General features: G+C 36.5%; 1 protein-coding gene across 1 annotated transcript in view; it reads right to left on the bottom strand.

Moving 5' to 3' along the window:
• Nucleotides 1-9392: 9392 nt before the first annotated feature.
• Nucleotides 9393-22199, bottom strand: part of PRKX (protein kinase cAMP-dependent X-linked catalytic subunit) — a 63172-nt gene continuing 50365 nt past the window's right edge. The window contains exons 6-9 of the mRNA XM_064437438.1: nucleotides 20091-20148; nucleotides 16885-16962; nucleotides 13727-13875; nucleotides 9393-13206 (exon numbers count right to left, since the gene is read on the bottom strand). Coding sequence (XP_064293508.1) covers nucleotides 13750-13875; nucleotides 16885-16962; nucleotides 20091-20148 — 262 coding nt within the window. The 3' untranslated portion in view covers nucleotides 9393-13206; nucleotides 13727-13749. The remainder of the gene's footprint in view (nucleotides 13207-13726; nucleotides 13876-16884; nucleotides 16963-20090; nucleotides 20149-22199) is intronic.

Here is a 22199-nt window from a genome sequence, read left to right as displayed (position 1 = left end):
GTCAACATCACAGCCTTCTTAAATCAGATGTCAGAGCTACTTGTATGACTTTGACTTACCTGAATAGGGAGTCTTTAATGATTACTCAGTTAAACAGCTGCATAGCTTTCATCTGAATAAACCTATGGTTGCCACTCTGGGTTAGAAATTCTTAGAAAATATCAGAAAAACCAATGTCAAACAAAATTACCTTTGTTTTGGAAAACGTTCTGTTTAAATACCTTCCAGTTAAATGGATTGTTTTGTGAGTGGTGCCTCCCACACTCACTGACCCTTATGATGCTGTCACTTTTAGAATCACTAGTATTTGCAGACATAAATGTCACAAAATATGTATTTCAATTATAAAGTTTTACAGACTCACAAGTGTACAATAAAAAAACTTGTGACCGAAGTCTCAAAACTCTTGACCTCCTTATACTCTAAGTCCACACTTAATGTCTCAAAGAAACCCTTGATGCCCCATGTGAACAAAGGCAGAGCCCCTCCAGAGGTCCACACAATCTCCTTCCATCTAAGGGCATTCTGAAGCTCCTTGGTCATTTACTTAAATTCTTGGTGCAGTGTCTCCATCTCCTGATTCATTTATATCACTCCTTTTTGATTCAGGACGATCAAGAGGAATCAGAGCAGTTGGTGCATGACAGTTGATGATGTCCTTGTTATCTCACTGTGCCTTGCCGTGCTTTTACTGCTATGTATTACACTTCTAAGATTGTGATCAGCAGTGTTAGAAGGCAATACATAATGTATTCAAAACACAGCAAGCTGAAAGTGGAATCACTTCTGTACACAGTAGTATAAAGCCATGAAAATGCTTTTAATAGTGCTGTGGCTCATTTTTTTAAAGAAAAAATACTGTTTTACAACACACACTGGATTATAAATTCATGCTTTTCATATGAGAAGAGGACATTCTGTGATCCTCAACTAAAAAGACAGTTCATAGGGGAGTAATGTTTGCCAAGTTAACTAAAGAGGAGCCTGAATTCCCATCACTTCAAAAAGGAAATGAGAGAGGAAAAGTGTTCTGTTTTCCTATATGTCCTCTCAAGATCAATTCTTTAACACCAAATTTAGAAATGTTTGGAACTAAGCCCGGTTCAAACAATCAAATGATTTACTATTGTTTAAAAATAAATAATATGACTCTAGAGTATACTATAAAATTACTTCTGTGGTTGTTTTATTCCTTAAGATACTTTTTTTTTCTCGTTTCTTTTTTAAGAGGGGGAACAATTCTTCCTTTATCCTCCTGTCACCAAAAGGACAGGAATGATTCATGTTCTATTAATTAACAGTGGTCAAATGCTTCTTGACTTTGTCTGGAAAGTTTTTCTTTCTCATTATATGGTATTTTAAAAGCGGGGTATTAAAAAGTTAGATTATGTTGTTACTGTATTTACATAAACTGATTGCTAAGTAAGTATAGGAGTAGTATATCACAAGAAAGGCATTACTTGGAAATGGCATCAGTCTTCCTCTGCTTCCAATTAAACATATTCCCAGCCAATTCCCATGGCAGTTTTCAGTGGAGGAGGAAGGAGAGGTACTTTCTCTATTAGTAAAAGACACAATATTAGAGGGAATTATTTTATTGACATGAGAAGCCCTGCACAAACAATAAGGTAGTTATACATTCAGGGTGCCTGAACAAAGCCAGGTGGGTGCAGACAGGTCTATGTCTTTAGACCTATCATACAACTGTCACCCAGCCCAAGGGACGGACGTGTCTTCAATGTCTTTCCTGACTGAGGTAACGCCGTCTTTTCTGAGAGGTCTCGCTGTGCTCCATTCCTGCCTGCTTGTGACGAAAGAGCTGGCTGGCAAGCCAAACGTGATCATGCTTGGGCTCGTGGTTCCTGGAAGGGCTTTTTTGTGGTGACACATTCTCTTTCCACACTCCAGCTAGCCATACGGGAGCTCCTCAGCATTTATGAATCATCCAGACAACCATGTCTGGTGGAAATGCAAGCACAACCTCATTAGACTTCGTTATTTGCCAGCTTGTCGCATCACCATAGAAAGAATTGGGTGAAAGTAAGTTTCTAAGTAAGTTTTCTAAAGAAACCTCTTTATCTGACAGAGGCATATACCGAGCAGCATCCAGTAGCCTTTGCATGCAGTGCGCGTCCAGCAACACGTGAGCACACCAGCCTTCTGTCCCTCCGTTTGCAAAGACCTGGGTTCAGCTCCCCTCCACAAGCCAGAGAAAGGCCAGGCTAGCTTAGCTTTCTAGACTTGAGAGAAATGAGGTTGAATGTCTTCAAACTTGTTTATCTCAGAAGTGTTTATGAACTTCTGAAAAATTCTGCACCTGGAAGTCAATGTGGCAGCATTCTTTCTACCATGAGCTGGTAGATATACAGAATCAGCTTTCTCCCAAATGAAAATCCAAAGCTGCCTGCAGAGACAGCAAAGCAGCACCACATTCAAACAAAAGAACTTGATTGTCACGAGAAAGCAGTGTACAGCTGTTGACATCAACACACAGTCCAATTCACAGCTTTAGACCTTCATTAAGTTCAGAGAGGTTAAACAGTCCTTCCACAGCATTTAAGGAGACAATGAACAAATTCCTTCACTGGTTATTTCTACTCTGCTGAAGCTAAAGCTGTGAGGATAATGAATTTATTAGTTTGGTGGCTGTTTGGAAAAGTTTTAAAATGGAAAAAAAATTTATAAATGCTTTAGTTTTGAGTGAAATAGAAAAAAAAATATGATCATTGCAAAATACAGTTTTATTGTTTTGGCTCTAGGTGGCCGTGCGTGAGCCGGGGAGTTGGACCAGATGACCTCCGGAGATCCCTTCCAACCTCAACCATCCTGTGATTCTGTGAAATGGTCAAGTGAAAGTCAAAACTTCTCCTAAGTATTTCCTTCCCTCCCTCAAATTAATTTACCTAATTTGATCTTTGAAGTCCTGAGTCCCTCTGCCGTAACGTAAGGCACCAAGTATGAGATTCAGATAGAAAACTTTCAAAACCAAGGAAATAACACTTTCTCTCCTGTTCCTGAGATGTTGCTGTACTTGAGTTTCAAGTACTCTCGCTGTCCTTAGAAGCCGCATCTGCCTTAAATCAACTACTTCAGGGATGGTGGAGGTTTTTTTTAGGTGGTTTTGATTTTATTCTTACAGAAGAGGATACAGTATCAAAGGGAAGAGGTGTTGAAGATTTTTATTTTGCACAGTCCCGTTTCCAATTTGAAAAAAAATTAAAATCCTGACCAAAGAAAGGAACACTGCCTAAACGTGCTATGGCAACACCATGAAACAAATGCAACGCAGTTCCCTGCCACTTCTTGCCCTGAGTAAACATTTGTTATGCAGTGCTACGTTTCTATTAGATAAGTTTGTAGAGCATAATTTTTTTTCACTTATTCCCTTACCCAGAGACCCTCTTTTTCCAGCCAATTACGTACACCCCTACTTACTGACTTCCCCCTATTCAAAACATGCAAAATGATAGAGATTGGGTAGATGGAACAAGTGACATTAATAGGATAAATTGTCTTTGATCCTTAAGCTTTGTGTCTCAAGACCTTGTTTTAAAGAATTTTAACTTGATCGTGTTACTGGAAATCCTTTTAAAGACTCCAGCATGGATAGGACTTTTTCCCCCTCTTCTGTTTGTCTACTTCTCGTTCATAGCCTTTCAAACAACTCACAATAATGCACTGTTTCAATCTGTAATTTATTGCTGCTACCTCCCGTCACACCTTGAGAAGAAACAGGATCAGAGATTTTTTTTTAACAGAATAAACAGAAGAGAAGTCCACTGAACATCACCCTCAGGGCAACTCGGGAAGAAGCTTGAGCATGAAGGAAGCACTTCCAAAACAATAAAGGAAAACACAGCTATGGATGTCTTTAAAGGGAACTAGCTAAAAGAAGCCAGTAAATGCAACAACTTTTTGGCAATATATGAAACTATACTGTAACTCAAAAACTATACTGTAACTCAAACCAGATTTTCAAGGTGGTTTCTATTTTTTCTTCCAATACATCATACGCTATGGCCCTGTGCAGAGAAAAAAACAACAATGCACTTTTGGACAACATATGTTCTAAAAGTCATTGACTGTTTCTATAATCTTCTTGCAGCTCTTCTCTTTTTAGCTGCTTGAAGCTGTGCCAGTCTAAGATCAACCAGGGATTTAGAGAGAAATAAGTTATGGACTGAATTATTTCAAGTAGGATGAAATCTCCACTCAGTGTACAGATTACACTAGAAGCTTAAAGATATTACAAGGTAAATGTCTCATCATTTGCATTTTTAAAGTATTAATTTCTATTATTGTTGACAGTTTGAAATCAGAAGAAACCCCCCAGAACACAAAGACGCATAACAAAGTTAAACATGGAGGATATGTTTCTGTACTGTTAATTATCTTGGCACTGGCACAATAAGAAAGTCTATTTGTTTTTATTTCGGAATTACAGTGACAAAAATCATCATTCCACTGTTTGATCATTGAATCTTCTTGTTTTATACTTGCAAATTCAAAAAACCTTTTGCAACTCTTGTCTACCACCACAAGCCTAACAGAAGCTTGTTTCCTAGGCTGATAGGTTATCCTTAACGTAGGCTATTTTACTTCATGAACCCCATCCTCTGGTAAACTTATCACCTACGAGAATATATCTACTCTGCAGAAAGCCTAGAAGCTGAAAACTTCCTTGTAGTGGCAACTCCACTCCTCCTTTGACATCCTCCGTGCTTAACACCCATACAGGAACAAACAGTGAAAAAGCCCCATATTTTAAAGCTGTAATGACTCCTTTGCTTAAAAAATGTGACATGTCACATGTCGAACTTCAAGCCATTTAATGTTTCATGTAGTCACTTAGTAATTTTGAATACGTTAAAAAAAAAAAGACACAGTTAATACTATTAACTCAGCCGCTCCTTTTCCATCCAGGTGAACACTGCTTTTGGGGGTTATAAGCCAGATTTTACACTTCTATCAAAGACTTACACTTTAAAGTCATACAAAAGACATTTAGAGAGTATTAATGAATGACAACAACCAACAATTTGTTTTCAGGAGGTAAGTGACCCCCAACATATCTCACCAATTTTTTTAATTAAAGCACCCTAGTAAAACCTGTCCAATACAAAACAGCGGACAAGATGTGGAACATTCACCATGACCTGAATTGCAGTTCTGAGAAACGCCCTGCAGATATCTCAGCTTCCTTGTTAGATATTAGCGGGTGCCGTAGCTACATTTTTACTACTACGTAAGTTTTGACACACGGCTGGAAGAGAGGACTGGGTTCCAACTTCCTCTTTCCTTTTCTCATTCAATAACTTCCAGTTTTAATCCCCATCTGAAGAACTGAAATCAGCCCACCTTCCTGATACCTGTTTATTCAGACAATATTACTCTATTACCAATCTTCAAATATTTTACATCAAAAGTGTTGAATATTTTTAAATATCTTGTTCTTATATTGAATTAATGGATTTTCTTTGTTTGACTGCCAATTCAGTGTATTAAAATATTAAAATTCTAACCAAATTAATGTATTCATTTCAAACCTGTCATATTTTGCAAGTAAATAATCACCAGCTGTATAAATAACATTTAAGATCATTAATTACTGTAAGAATCTACAGAGTCTCCAAACAGACTTCAGACATTTTCACAATCCAACAATTCATTATCTCAGAACTAAAGCTCAACAAGAAAACCCGACTGAAGAGTGATGGCCAGTCGCACACCGATGGCCTGCCTAGAAATAGAAAAAATTAAAATCTCCCTTTCCTCAGTGGCCAGACAGTGAAATTAGAGAACAGCCTCAGTCTCTAACAATGCTTAGTTAGATGATCCACCACCACACTTCCCTTCTTGTATCACCAAGTTTTTGCCAGGGATTACATGAGTCACAGGAACTTTTGTAAAGATTTTAAAATAAGTTCAAAATGTGCTATTTGAATTTCATGTTACTTCATGGCAAATTGCAATAGTCTTGCTCCCTAGTGGCAAATACCTGCAGTGAGAATAGAAGGACTTCAGGTACACTCAGCTATGGGAAATTCCTTTTCAGATCAACTAAGTAGTAGTGCTTTTGATCCAAAGTTCAATTCACAGAAGGAAAACATTTCTCACATATCAGTTAATGCGCTGACTTACTGCTGCTACAGGGATGGCGGACTGGCAGGAGGACGCAAGTGTCATGGCACGGGACTGCAGCGCTGCTTTAAGATAGAGGCCAGTAGGAAAAATCCTAAATCTGAATACGCTCAAACCATGGACACATTAATACGGAACAAATTTTGCTGTTCCTTGATAATGAATTTACATATGTACTCCCAGCTCAGTATTACTAACAGAAAGACAAAATAATTTACCTATTTCTATTTACTTAACTGTGTTTATTTTTTGCAAAGTGTGTTACTAGAATGAGTAAAAGCTTGACCAAAAAGTAAGAACAGAAAGTTGTGTAATTTTGTCAGCATGCCTCGAAGGAAAGTCTTCATCAGTAGAAATGAAAGACATGCCTCTTGTGAAGGTTTTAGCTACATTAACATAGCCCAGCAGCCCTGCTTCAGTGAAATATTTTTTACAAGCACTTAGTTTAGAACCCTCTTCTAATCAAACTTAAAATTTCTTTTTAACTGAGAAACTAAATCAGGTCAGAGAAAGTACTAGGTATTACACACACAATTTGAAACACTCCATTTATGACATTTATTTACCAAACTTCAGAAGCACTGAACAGCTCAGAATCTTTTCTTTTTTGTATCCCCAATAAATCATTGAGCTGTCTTAACACCTAACTTCTGAAGAAATGTGGACTTTAAGAAAGCTGCCATTGAAAAGCTCAGAGTTTTTCTAAGGTCCAGTCTTAATATTTGCTAAGCTGTTCGGTTACACCTCCACGAGGCGGCTGAAAGATAAAAAGACCTGGTCCTTCAAGGTGAGAAGACTTAAGTTTGGGCTCTGAAAGAAGCCTGACACTGCATGCCTGAGCGAGCTGCTGTTTTCTTCTTGCGATTTACAACAGTAGCAGCATTCAAAGCACAACCATCTCCTCTGCACAGCTTACAGTTGCGCAGAACAGAAAATTAAGTGGATGATGACTGTAAAGCGCTTTTCTCCTCCAACCAAGAGGTCTTAGTCTCAAGAATTCAGTAAACTAGAGTAAATGCTGACTAAATTTGAAATAAACCCTGGCTCCTACAACTACCTCTTTTTATACAATATTGGGAAAAGCAGTTTATAGCTTAGCAGCCAGCATAAAGCTAGAGCGGCACAATTTTCTCTACAACCTTTAGTGATAGAGCAAGTACATGTACAAGTACATACTGTCCAGGCATACTAAGTAATTTCTTGGATTAAAGTCCAACTCAAGCTTATTTCGTTTCCCAAAATAGTATTCTCTCTTCCATTTCCCGTCTCTATGACAGCAGTCCAGAATAGGGACAATATGCTGGAGACAAGAAGGAACAAATTAAAATAAAAACCAAACCCAAAACCTCAAGTTGGTTAGTTAAGTTGAAACAGACTACACTTTTCAAGGTATCTGTAATACACTTTTACAGACTAAGTAAATTACTGGAGTAGAGACAGCACCTGCACAGCACCTTAGTTCACATACTAGAAGTTAGATAGGCCTGCGTTTTCGTGCTGCAGGTTCGTTTTGGGATTTCCCTCAGAGACTTTGGTGGCCTGTGTCCTAAACTCCAGATGCAGTAAGAGATGCTCGGCTCTCAACTGCCCCAACAACTCATTCTTATTGGCACTGAAACAAACGCAGCAAATCAGATAAAATCGTACCATAACTGTAAGACTGTGTAATAGCTGTACTTACTGCTGAAATTTTCTGTTGTCACACTTTGGAATGTTCCTGCACAAGACTAGAAAAATATCTGGACGCAATAAAAGAAATTCTTCCTGTCAGCTTGGTAAAATTTTACAATATTCCTGGTTTCAAGTATAAATATGAAGCTCGACACGCATTCATGCTTGGCGTTTCTTTGAAAGGCAGACAGAAGGGAGGAGTATAAGAGAGAAAGGATAGCTAGACTCTTCCACTGGGACAGCAGAAGAGCCTTTACTATCCCTGTGAAAAGCTGTCTGAATTCTGAAGCTGAGACTGCAGTGGCTAGCAGGATATCACACAAGGAAGAGCTTGGTCTATGAATTAAAAACCAATTCACAAAGCACTGGGCAAGATCCAGAGTTGCAACAGTGCCAATTGCTTTCAGCCATTTCTTATAATATCATACTCTTACTGGCTAACAGTAGGGTCACAGAAGGGTGGGTTCCTGTCAAATGATGTTTTAACAGTATTTTGCAGTAAAAACAGCTAATGAACCATGCAAGTGAGACAGATTTGGGAGTAGTGAGTAATGCTGTTTGAGTACGGTCCAGACAGTTACACACCAGCAAAACTTACCTGCCCTGCATGAGTGAAAAAGTATATTTAAAAATGGCCTTTGTTGGATAAGATCCAGAGCTATATGTGCAGACAAAAAAAGATGCAGTACTCAGGTTAGAACAAATGAACAAAAACTGTACAACATGGCAAAAGGCTGGGGTAAGAACAAGATGCCAAACCAAATTCTTTACAAACACCCTGGACACTTGCTTACATTCAGAAATTTGTTATGTTTTAACTGAGCAGTTCTTTTGATTCATGTCAAAGACCTGACTAAAAGCTTGCCAGGGCTCATTCCTGTGTTCCTTCGCTTTCCATTAGCAGTTTCTTGAAGCACATGACATAGTGGTTTGCAAGAGAAAAACGTCAATGAACAAAATTTAGAATTAAGCCAGGCAGAAAGAAAGCACGAAGTTCCGTGTTGAAAAAACACCCCGTAATAGTCCAGACTCTATCCAGTTGGTTCTATGTCTACATAATTATCTCTGCAAGATTAAGCTATCTAATGGGTAAGAAATAAAAATACAGTTGACCCAGGAGAAGTAATTTAACAGCAACAGGTAATAGAATTTTGTTAAAAATGGACTTTTGAAGTTCTTGATAGAAGATGAAATAATGGCTTAGTTAGGTGTGCCTGACATCATGAGAATATTTTTTGATGCTTAAAGAAATAGATTGAAATTAGTGTTCTGGACAGTGTTCAGGTCATTAAGTTGTGAAAAAGTCAAAGCAATTAGGGTCATATAATCAAAGATTAATGAGTAGTCAGAATTAACACTTTTCATTATCAGTGCACTATCTGAAATAAATTTGAAAATATACTTTCTGGTGCTTCTTCCGTGCCAGCTGAAATATGTTCCACCACTTGTGCCTTGCTCTGGAAAGGCTTAACTCCTGAAAAAAAGGAACAGTTGTTTTTCTACTCCTCTCCTCTCGCCTTCATCGTTTTTTTGGATGAAGAACCTCTACCTCCTCCCAACATAAATGGAAGCAAACTAGGTTTAAACATTTAAAAAGATATAAAGGTTTATTAAATGAATCCAGATTTGACAGATATTACATAAATTAAACAGCAATAAAATTTTACTAGGGTTTATGTACAGATCACAGTGATTTTCATTGTGCAATGAGGGCTGACTTTGTAACTTTGAACAGTACTTACACATGTGAGCTACAACAAGCAACCAGCAACATACAACGTTAGTCCAAGTTAACCTCGCAAGTCTAGCAGTTCAAACAGATTACGCAGTACACAAATGCCTGCTACCACTATCACTACTTACTACACAACAGAGTATTTATAAAGCAGTCAAGGTTTGCCATAGAAAAGTGCAAAACATGGAAAGTCTGTACACAGTACAGTACAAAAAGGAATCATGCTACAGTCATTGAAAGCTGAAAAAGAATTCTATAGCGTAGGAAGCACTGCGTCACAACTCTTCTGAATGGCAAGCAGGTGGCCTGAGGAACAGCCATATCGTGATTGCTTTCAAAACTGCAAAATCCCTGTTCATCCATTTAAACATAGTTTAGTACCTATATTTTGATCAATTAACAATGACTTTCTACAGTGGAAGATCACATCAGTTAAAGCTCAGTAGCACACATATTCATTGATCAAGCTAATTTACAGGAAAATCTACAGCATGTTCTCCATTAAAATCATGAAGCATTTATATCATTTGGTTACAAGGCAATTGAGTTTACAATGCACGTTTATCACTTAAAACCTCAAATTGGGCAATTAAAAATATATATATATCTAAAACTCCAAAATAAAGGTTGGTTTTTTTTAATGTTTAACATTCTTGTTCACTGAAGCAGAACACCAAAGGCCTATGGGCTCTGGCAAGAAAACAGTCCTTATGCAACAGCTGATACGCAAAAACACACGTTAACAGAAGCAACCATAATAAAATGAACTTCAGAGACTACCATAATTGAACAGAAAACAAAATAGAAAATAGAAAATGTTCTAGTCTGCTTAAAAAAAAACAAAACATAAATCCAAAGTCCTTAGTGCAGTGTGTATCCAGGGACTTCTGTGTGAGCATTTGGACAGAACTACATAAGTGGGCCATGAAGTCCCAGCAAAGACTTAAAATAAAACAGACCCACTTGTGCAAATAAATAAAATAGGCAGGTAATAACAGCTCATTAAGCCCAAGACTGTAGAGAAAATAACTGATTACTTAAAATAATGCTTCAAAAATGTTTTTGGGTTTTTTTTTTTTAAAGTTAAGGATTTTAATTAAAAAAGTTTGAAAGTAGTTTTGTACTAGAAAGCATATTGACGAGGTCAGTAGTTAAGTATATTTACACATGGCTCTGGAAACAATGTAAAGTCAATGGATTAGCATTATTAACAAGATTGTATTTGTTTCTTTAGCCTCTATCATAATGAGTGTCAGTGCATCCACTGCCGGCAATGGATAGGATTCATAAAAAGGAAATCCACTATCTCTTGTTGTTCAAGCATTCAAAACTTCTAACCACCAATGTGGCACGTTACTTAAATTCAACTTCATTTCCTCAGCTTTGAAGACTTAAACACAGTGCAGGTTTTAAATTAAAAAAAAATATATATATTTAGCACGTTTGCTTGTTGCAGTATGTACATTTTTAAATATGAAATTGGTTTTGTAGTAATCAGATTCCATAAAATACTGTAGGCTTACACATGGAAAAAAACCCTGAACTGTGCTTGCTCCCATCAGACAAAGTAAGCTGTGTTTATGTGCTTCAGTTTTTCCGATTAATTTGGAATAACTAATTCTGCAAATACAAATACAGTGGACCAGATTCTTTTTTTTTTTTTAAGAGAATAAGGTATTTTTACCCGGTTAAGATTATATTTTTCTATGGATTTTCCTGTATGTCATACATTCCTACACAGTACTAAGTGGAAGCTGGGGCCATCAACTTGTGGCACTTATATGACATCAAGAAGACACTGTGGTATTCCAGAATTACCACTTTTGAATATCCTGATTTTGTTACACATTGTGTATTTTTGCAAAAAGTTACGCATTCTCTTAAAATTAGACTTGCTTTATGAAGAAACAGATCTAATACCCTAGAAACTGCAAGTTCTCAACAGCACTTTGGTACTGTTTAGAGCTAAACAAAAGAAAATGGAGGTCACTCTTCCACATGAAGACTCCAGCTGCAGATTTGTCATAAACTTACAAACATGCTAATTTCATTAGTGATTACTGGAATGTCTACTTCATGAGCATTCAGGATCTAGTTCAGAAAAATGAATCTTTGGCCTACCTTTCTTATGGCATTTCAGATCAAAAATGCGGAGAGCAGTTTGTGGGAGCAACTGTCTGTATGATCTACTTAAACAGTTTTATGTAGAGCCATCAGTCATAGTAGTGGAACTCCAGTGAGCTGATGTGCTTTTGAAACGAAGCATTTTGGTCTAAATATCATAATTTCACTAAAAGTTATCTAAAATCACAACATCTGAAAGAACGTACTTACTTTTTGAAACCAAAGCACTTCAAAAATCAGTTCTCCTATATTAACACAAGTATCGTAATATGGAACATGAAAAACCCTAAAAAAAGATCCTGACTTGCATTCAATCTACCTTCATGTTTATGTGTATTCATATACATATGCAAGTACTGTTATTTGGTGCTACTTAAAATGAAGCAATATTGCAAATACTTCCTAAATACAGTGTACTAAAGCTACTAGAAAGACGTTAGTACAGGGTGAAATAAAACAGACTCCTTCCATCTAAGGTTTGAACTCTGTACATATGGAATTCCTGGCAGCAGAGACTTTAGGACATTTCCAAAAGCAGGAGCAGAAAAATCAGGCTCTGATATATATTCAGTCTTCCCTCTGATATTCTGAAGTGCCAAGAATTCAACAGCTATTTCAATAATGAAAAAAGTCTGTTATGGCTCGTGCTTTACATTTGGAGAAGACAGCAAGCTTGAGAGAGAACAACTCCTGGAAGAGCCAGTTAGAGCCCTTTTATCGTTATGCACTGAATTGCATGTTTACAGAGAGTCTTCATGTGAGGAATCTCATTTCAGACAGTGTATAATCACTCAATATCCTGGTTTGTAAAGAAACATCACTATAACAAAACTTCATAAATTAGCCATTAAGATGCATATTAATCAACAATAAAACATGCCCTTGTCTTCTGCTTTCAAGTACTATGGTTGCAAGTGTGAGGCATTGGAAATTTTAGGTACAAATCTTTTTAAAACTTAATTATTTTTATTTTTTACAAAGAATTATAAAATGTATATAAGATGATGAAAAACTCATTTATCCTTTTAAGATTTTTATTCCTAGAGAACTCCTTGAAAAACATTATTTGAAAAATAAAAATCATAGACTCTGCAAAGTACAAAAATTTACATCTTTGCACAGTTCCTGTGCTTAGTTGTATTGTATTCATTATATACACATATACTAATTTGTGCTTTCAATTACACAAGTTTAGTATAAACTTATAAAATTAAGTCTATGAGTTAACTATGCAAAAAAGGATCAGGGAATAGCAGGAAACTTAACTGAACCATAAGTTAAAAAAAAAATCCTAAAATATACCATTTTAGTGAGTCTACTTCAGAGTAGACTATCAATATTACAATTTACTAAACTAATGTCAAATGTTTACAGCAAAAAATTATTCTTGCCTGCCAACTCCTTAGATATTTACTATATACTAATAGGCATATCTGAATGCAGTATCATTTGTATCCACAAAGAAAGTCTTCATTCACGTATGAACTCCATTTTTCTTCAGACTTGCTCCTAGCACTTCAATTTCCTTCCAGTTCCTAAGACAAAAAATAATGAAAAAGGAATAAAAAATACAATGTGGAGCATGTGAATTGAATAACAAGTATCAACCTAAAACAGTTATAAGACAGAATCCAGGGTACAGAATTAATCTGACAATCTTATTCCTCTAACTAAAGTCTTCATTCTGAACATAAAAATCTTAAAATCAAGAACGATCACATTTCCTGTCAAATCAACCTACATATTTGCTTTTAACACACTATTTAAAAAGTTTTAGGGACAGAAGGACTTAAATGTCTGTATGCAAGTAACTCTTCATCACTGTAGAACTCCAAAGTGTGCGAGATAAATTATCTTTGTCATTCCACAAGCCTGCTTTACAGTATTTTATTTTAACGGTTTAATTATACTATCTGTTACTGTGATTCATGTTGTTTTTACAAGTTGTGAGGTAGTATTAATCACTTTTACGAATCAGAAGAGGCAATTTCTGCATACCGCTCTCACTTGGAGACCTCTAATATTTTGAAGAGGACTCCTGACATTTGGACATACCTTATCTAGTGTAGATGCAGCATTCAGAAGTTCTTGAAAATTTCTAGATCTTTAGGGGGTACTGGAGGCATCTTGTTCCAGTCATCTTCAGGATAAGCTTCAAAATTGGAAGTATCCCCATCATTGGATACTTTCGGTACTATGGGAGGCTGGTCAGAACAAGCACGACAAAAATGTTAGTACAGTTTCCTAAACAATGCTCCTCTCCATCGTATCAAAGCAGAAATTCTGTAAAAGACTGATTAAACAAAAGGGGTACATATTTATAAAGGTTCACCTTTTTCACCAATAATGAATGGCATGACAGAGAGAAGCTTGCAGAAACACAGACGTTCCAACGATTTGCCTAGATTGCAGTTAAATACTGTGGTTAAAAGACACTTATAATACAGATACCTTGCAGACTGAAGGTAACTACTGCAAAAGGTTACTACAATTAAGCTTCCACGCAAGTGGTGTTACAACACATTCGGCCACTCTCCTTCCTTACTCCTCCCCTCTTCTGTGGCCTATGAGCAAAAAAGGAGTGTAATCACATTAGGTTCCTTTCAACTAAGAAAGTCTTGATAGCAGCATGGGTAACTGCTTTCTAATTGAAGGAAAAAAGCCTCCTCTTCATTGCTTTTTGATAGATTGATTGCTTTTAAGGAGGCTGAAATACTACCTAGTTAGTGTATGCCTCACACTACCTACAATGCTTTTTCCTAGCCTAGCAATAAATACTGGCAGCTAAAGAAATTGCTGTACTGTAAAAAACTCATTGCACAAAGGTGTCTGTAAAAGGACCTTAATTCAAATGGATCTTTTTAAGAAAACTCGGAAGTGCCAAGAAAAATGTCTGTTTTCTATTTCTTTCTTCAGAGGATCCTTCAGATTTCTAGTATTGCCCACCAGCTCCACAGTACCTGTAGTTTTTCCTTGTCTTATGTCTAGCATGGAGATTACTCTGCCCTACTAGCTACAGACTATGAGATAAAGCTCCTTTCTGGAGCATTTCATTAATTGCAGGGGTTGATGTAGGGCAAAACCCTTCTCCTCCCTCAAGGGACATTCACGTCACTATCCCTTTCTCAGTAACAAAGAGCTTAACTATCGTCATGAGTCCAACAGAACACTAGGATGAGAAAACCTTACGGATGATCACCAAACTGGCTAATAAAACTCATACCACAGACAGAACTATAAAGTACAGCAAAATGTTATTCAGCATCTCCTCAAAAAGATAAAAGTCTGGCTTCTGCCAACTCTGAGATCTTATCCGATCTCTTGGGCTTCTCAGTTTGAAATAACGCCATCGGCAGGTTTTTCATGGGAAAGAAAGGGTCCGGAGGGATGGTACTTCTAAGCTTCAGCCAAAAGCAAAGTCATACTTTTGCAATGTGGCAGTCACAGCATACTGCCCAGATGCTGAACAAAATGTGCAGAATCTGCTCCACTGTGCACGATGCCTGGTACCCCCACCTCCCTGTAAGCATTTTGGAAGGAAAACCAGTTTTGTGAAGTGACATTAAAAAAGAGAAAAATTTTAAAGAAAGGAATAGAGAAAGGAAAATCTATTTTAGATTAAGGAATTTCTTTTCTCTCAGCAATTACTATAATTTGTATAATACTGGTATTTAAGAACTACTCAGGACTGTGAATCAATGCTTCATTTGTACAACAGGCCAATTCACACTTTTTACAGGGGAAAATAGATCACTGTATCCATTATTTCATATTTTCAATCTCTTCATCAGTATGAAACAGAGTGAGATTGTGAAAACTAGGTCTGAAGAATATGGCTGCCTCTAGAAATAAGGAAGTAAATTTCTGACCCAATTCACATCCTTGCTCTGAAGTATAATTAAGCACCATCTTGTCTTCTAAGAACTTAATGTAACCAGCACAAAAATTAAGAAACAAGTTTTGGATTCACAATAATCTGAATACCATGGTGACTATTTTTCTTTTAAATAAAAATGCAACACAAAGGATGTTTGGACCTGAGACTTTTAATTTTTATCTCTAACATTCAGTTTTTAATACTACTTGTTTGTTATTTGGTAATACAGTAGGCTGTCATAACTTTCAGGAGTTCAAATATTTATAAAACATTATCATCCAGTTTGTGTTCATTGCAGATTTGTGTGACCAGAATTCACAGTAAATAATTTGAGAAGTGTGACTTAATTAAAACAGATCTACATAAAACATAAAAAAAAAAACCACAAAAAAACCAAACAACCCAAACCCACACATTTAAAATGATGTAAACTTTTTGTTAAGGAAAAGTGTCACCTACAGCTTTGTATTAGGACATTGCCTACAAGAACACATCGAGAACATTTTCATGTCTTATCTATTTTGCAAGAGCTCAGTTTAAAATCTCTATCCAGAAATTCATTGTGAGAAACTAATGCAAAGAAAAGGAAACCGAAACACTTAATTGGTACTTGATTGATGGCAACCTGTTACTGAAAAATCATTGCTGTAAAAAACTGTACTAGTTAGAACTTTGGAAAAGGAAAGAAAGAAGGCAGTTTTACTTCCAAAGGACTTTAAAAGGCATTTTGCAGTGTTGATAGCTTTTGCAAACATCTGCCCTCATATAATACTAGAATTCAGTGCTGTTAAAAAGTATGTTAGAATTACATTCATAAATCCTTCTCTCTCACCTTCCCTATTCCTCCTACTCCCATATGCTTTACATTTCATTAAAGCATTTACCTGAATTGAACTTGGCACAAGAATTTAGAGTAAAATACTTCCACAAATATCAGGGAAAGAAAGAAAAGAAAAGGAAAAAAACCCAAAACAATCCCCCATCAAATCAACAATCCCCCCCAAATCGCCCAACAGAAAAACACCTACAAAAAGTAGTTACTTACAAAACCCTAAAACAGAAAATTAAATGTTGTGTTAACTAATGAACTTCAGGAAAACAAATCAGGAATTTTCTTTAGACATTTTGTATATAGACAAAAATGCAAGTCAACATTCATACAATTAATTCAGCAGTGTAGAAGTGCAAAATGCATGTAATTACTGATGTGTGCGTATACGCACATGCTCGTACACACATATGAACAGACACAAGAGGCAACAAAACCTCAACAGATCAGCTAAATGAACAATGATTTCTTGTTGCAATGTCCTGTACAGTATTTTGCAGAATATACCTTCAATCTCCTTTGGGGTACAGCATCCCAATCTATAGACCTGAACCATCGATGTCTCTTCACATCATCTGCTCCATTCTTTAAAGAAAAAAAACCAAACATCATAAATATTTATGAAGTTATATGTATGCCAAACCATGTATTTCATCATAAGAACTGTGGTATCAAGGCAGACTAATGGTGCGTCTAACCTTTTTTCTTTTCTCAGGTGATAATCGTTAAAAGATCCTACAGGATAAATTTGGTGTTATTTCCCTAGCACATCCTGAGTTCCAGTAATAAGATCTAAAGTTTTTTCTCTTTTTTCAGCAGCATTCTTCTGACCCAAAGGAGATCAAAGAATAGGCTTTAAAATACCCACAAAAGCATCCACTGCCATTCTATTCACTTCTGTTTTCTCCCAACATTTTAGAGAATGACTCTTATTGAGATACGCTTTCTAATTCTTACACTAATAAAAAAAAAAACATACCTGAGGGTTGATGGTGTCTTAAATAAAAATAATGTCTGGGGACCACTAAGTTCTATCAAATATTACAGATGTTTAGTGCCAACAACAAGAGGTTCTCAGTACTGTTACAAAAGTATATGTATATATATAAAAAAGCATTTGTTTTCATTTTAGTTATATGGTTAAAAGCATATTTGTGTTGTAATGATTATTCTCCCTGAGCTGTTTTGATTATGTATGTAAAGAATGAAAATGTCTCCCCCTCCCCGATGAAGCTTGGTTCAAGGACAGACATGCTCAAGGCATTAAGCACTGGGGAAAAACAGCTGGTTCTCTGTCTCACGCCTGATCACAGCATAGTTTTAATGCACAGCACTCAAGCTCATACCACATGCAGCTTCATGGAATGAAGCATACCACACATTTGGTTTTTTTTAAGATTTATATGGAGTGGGACTATACATGCTCATACCCAAAAAGGCACAAGGAGAGTAATTTATCACCTAGTTCCCTCAAAAGCAGATCTGATTGAATGCTTCACCAGAAAAAGCCCAATGAGATTTAAATCTTTTAAAACCAGCTATGATTATGGAAAAGGATTGGACGTAAGAACGACCTACCGCCCCCACTCCAAATCCCGCTTCTAATTAGAACTAATTTTGATTTGACATGTGTCATAGTTTTGGCTGGGATAAAGTTAATTTTCTTCACTTGTAGCTGATATAGTGCTGTGTTTTGGATTTAGGATGAGAATAATGTTGATAACACACCGATGTTTTAGTTGTTGCTAAGCAGTGCTTACACTAGTCAAGGACTTTTCCAGCCTCCCATGCTCTGCCAGGTGCACAAGAAGCTGCGAGGGAGCACAGCGGGACAGCTGACCCAAACTGGCCAAAGGGATATTCCATATCATATGATGTCATGCTCTGTATCTAAACTGTGGAGAGTTGGCCAGGGGAAGCAGTGATCACGGCTCAGGGACTGGTGGCATCAGGCGATGGGTGGGTGGTGAGTGGTTGCATCACTTTTTTGTAATTTTATTTTCCCTGGGTTTCACCTCCCTCCCTCTCTTGTTATTTTATTTTAATTATTAAACTGTTCTTATCTCAACCCACGAGTTTTCTTACTTTTCCTCTTCCCATTTTCTCCCCCATCCCACTGGGATGGGGGGAGCGAGTGAGCAGCTGTGTGGTGCTTAGTTCTTGACTGGGACTAAACCATGACTACATTTTAGCCAATTGTAGGGAAAAACTCCAAAAGAAACCAAAATAACCACAGACTAAAAAAAACCAACCAACCAAAAAAACCAAACCAAACTAAACCAAAAAAAACAAAACCCAAAAGCCAGCCAAACACATTTCAGAAAACCCAATTTTGAATACACCAAGGTTTTGTTTTGGTTTGGTTTCCTTCAAAACTGTCATAAGATATAGAAGTTTTTACTGGTCAATAACTTTCTAAAATTTTCAGTTTATAAAAGTGGGGTTTAATCCTCCTGCTGCACCCTCTGCCCTGAAAAGCACTGTGATTTCTGGAGGATATGGAAAACATACATTTTCTAGCTTTTCTTACCCATCTATGCTTGTGCCATAAAAGGCTCTGAAAAGGAACTTTGGACAGCAGGTTCCAGCATCTATACTTAAAATAATATATTCAAGGAACTTGGATGGCTCTGCATCTCTTACCTTCTTCACCTGTGTGCAACATAAATAGTGCTTTGTTCAAAAAAGCAAACCTCTGAACTCCCCTGTGCAGGGAACTGGAAATTTTAGCTGTCTCTAACAGACTAAAAGATTGCACAAGCTAATTTAAGTATCTGCAACGTTAACAACATTAACAATGAATATGGCATTAACTTACTCTGGCAGAAGGGTAAATTAACCTACACTGAGTCCTGTGTGGTGCTTTGGCACCTGTTAATCTACCTGAGTTAGTTCACACACAGCTAACTTCTCACTGTGCTACCAACCACAGCTACTGCACAGCTAGAGAATCAAATAAGCTTGTAATACAGCTGTCATCTTCTTGGCATTACAAGTAGTACCACATTAGGACATCGCACAGAATTTGCACGGTTGCTTTGTGTTCCCCCTTGACATATCACAGATATAATATATTTCTGAGGTAGGCTAGAACGCTACCTGAGACACTTGAGCATGTTTCTGACTAGTAGGCTATTGTCTTCAGAAGTCTGTTCAGAATAGGATAAATAATTCTTGGTGGAAGACTATTTGACTGTGCTTCATCAGCCCCACCACCAAACTATCAGGACAATGACCAATCATCATGGTACTACAACAACCCTTATATTCTTTAAAATAATTTTAAAGCTTCAAATTTGATTAGTGCTCCTCGAGGGATTAAACTACTCCAAAGAAACAACCCAGCTGGTGCTCTCTGTCCTACAGGACTTTGCATCATGTTTCTTGTCTAATTAAAGTCTTCAAATTAATCAGTAAACAGGCAGGGGTTTTTGTTTGTTTGTTTGTTTTGGGGGTGGGGCGGGGGATGAAGGGGGAGGGAAGAAACTATTATGAAGGGTAGCATTAATCCAGACAATAGGAGTATGATTTCCAGAAATATACAGTTAAACTCTGCATTTGGGATTGCACAACTGAAGCAATGTATGGGAAAATATATCTCAATTTCACGCTTATAAAACCAAAAGCCATAGGAGAGCTGTTCTACATATCTCCTACAGAATTCATTCAACCTCGTGCTATGTTCTGCATTACACTTAACATTTTATACTGACCTTCATATTTCCTAATCGTCTTGTCCTGTCAACCACAAGCAGCTTCTTAATAAGGTCTCTACAGTAAAGAAAACATGTTCTCTGTTAAACAAAAGAAATTTCTATTTGACTATCATACAAATATTAAAGACCATGAGCATACTTCCCTTTGACTAGCTAATTCTATGTATAATTTACCTACTCATTTCCTTCATATTTTAGGACACTTAAGAGTGAATGATAAAAAGGAATAACCTGTTCTAAAAGGAACTTGCAGTATTCTTTCAAGTTCCTGCTAGACTCTTTCAAGAAACAAAGGATCTCTCTATTCTCCCCTCCCCAATAGTACCATATCTCTCTTGGTATTTTTGTATTTTGCTGGGCATTCCAAGCCTCAAAATGAATGTCAAACCTATTTGGCAGAACACAACTTTAATATATATGAAAAATACAGATAAAGCCACACCCTCAACTTTATACATTGACATTTAAATTCTGTGGCAGCTAAATATTCAGAGAAACCAAGGAAGAGCTAGTCATCTTCCTAAAACTAGTAACATCTATAAGCTTTAATTTCACTGAAAATGAAAAGCCTCCCGAGATTCTAGTTCATTGAACAGTTCTACATAAAGCTAAATCAACATTTTAAAAGATCAATTTTAAGTTTAGAGACATAAAGGACTTCCATTTTAACAGCAAAGTACTTCATATATTAAGCACCAAAACAGTCCAATGTAAATCAAAATCAGTATCACAATTTATTAGGTTAGTTTGATTACTTATGAGTTGAGAGAAAAAACTCTGGCTCCACATTTGTAAAAGCAGGTATCTTCTATCTGAAAGATTATTTTGCTATTTATTTTTAGAATAAATCCTGGTCTCATTGCATAAAGTACCAATGACAGGAAAAAACAAAAGTTTAGCCACCCTTCTTGTTTCTACAGCCTCAAATAGACTTAAGAGATGCAATAATGCATGAAATGCTGGAGATCTACAGAGTATGGCAAATTCCAATTTTTAACTTTGCAGAAATAATTAAAAAAACCAACAACTTCATTTACAGTAAAGAATGCAAACATATTAATGACACAGTGCTGCTCTCCACCCTTAACTGTAACACCTACTACCCCAAAACAAAAACAGTATTCTGTCACCTATCCTTGAAATCATAAAAGCGTATGCACAAAGAATATATGAACTGAGAGTGAATGTCCTGGACTGTTTGAAAAGCTGTTGTATTTGGCAGGAATATAGTTCTAACATTCAACTGGAAAAATAGTCAACTGCCAGATAGAAGGAGAATAAAAAAGTCAAGGTAGAAAGCAATTTTTAAAACTCTCATGATCACTCCAGCCAATCAATGTTTGGACTGGACTAAATCATGTGACTAACTCCTTTTACAGTCACCTTCTGGTCTATAACGAGACTTTAAAACAGGAGTAGGACTGAAAAGAAATCCAGGCTATATTGCCAAAGATAAGTCACTGAGTTTCCTATTCCTATATAACTAGAAAACATTAAACAGATCATTCAAAAATTCATCTTAGAAAAGCACAGTTAAGGGATGCTCAGTGATACTGTGTCGTCACAAAAGATGAAGACATTTGCTGCATTCAAATATAACAAATATCAAACTGGATCAAGCAGTAGCTAGTTTAGTGCTTCTTTACTACACAGTTTCTAAAGAATAATTTAGAAATGATCATGTTAAAGTTAATCCAATGGATAGTAGTTGTATGTATTTAGGGAATGAAATTCTACATCAAGGTCTTTCCAAACCAATAATCATTAAACTGCTGTAGCACTGATGTTCTGTTTGGTATTTTCCAAAACTGTGTTGCAAAGAAAAGCTTACAAAAGGAAAAAAGAAAGGTATGAACCCATTAGTGACCAAAGAGATAGGTGGAGACTAATTAATACTTATATTTTATCAGAAATTAAGTAACACAAAACTTTGCTGACATTCTTATTTTGGAATTTCTAGTTGGTTAATTTATCATCTTCATGGCAGAATCTGCTCTTCAGAAGAGATCTGAACTAATGGTCAAATATGTCAAGGAATTAATGTATACAGAACAAAGGACTTGTAAAAAACATCTGATCGATTTGCAAGGCGTCTAACAAAAGGCA

The sequence above is a fragment of the Phalacrocorax carbo genome, chromosome 1, assembly GCF_963921805.1.
Source record: "Phalacrocorax carbo chromosome 1, bPhaCar2.1, whole genome shotgun sequence".
NCBI classification, from domain to species: Eukaryota; Metazoa; Chordata; class Aves; order Suliformes; family Phalacrocoracidae; genus Phalacrocorax; species Phalacrocorax carbo.
Note: the sequence above shows the minus strand (reverse complement) of the source record. Positions and strands in the feature narration are given on the sequence as shown.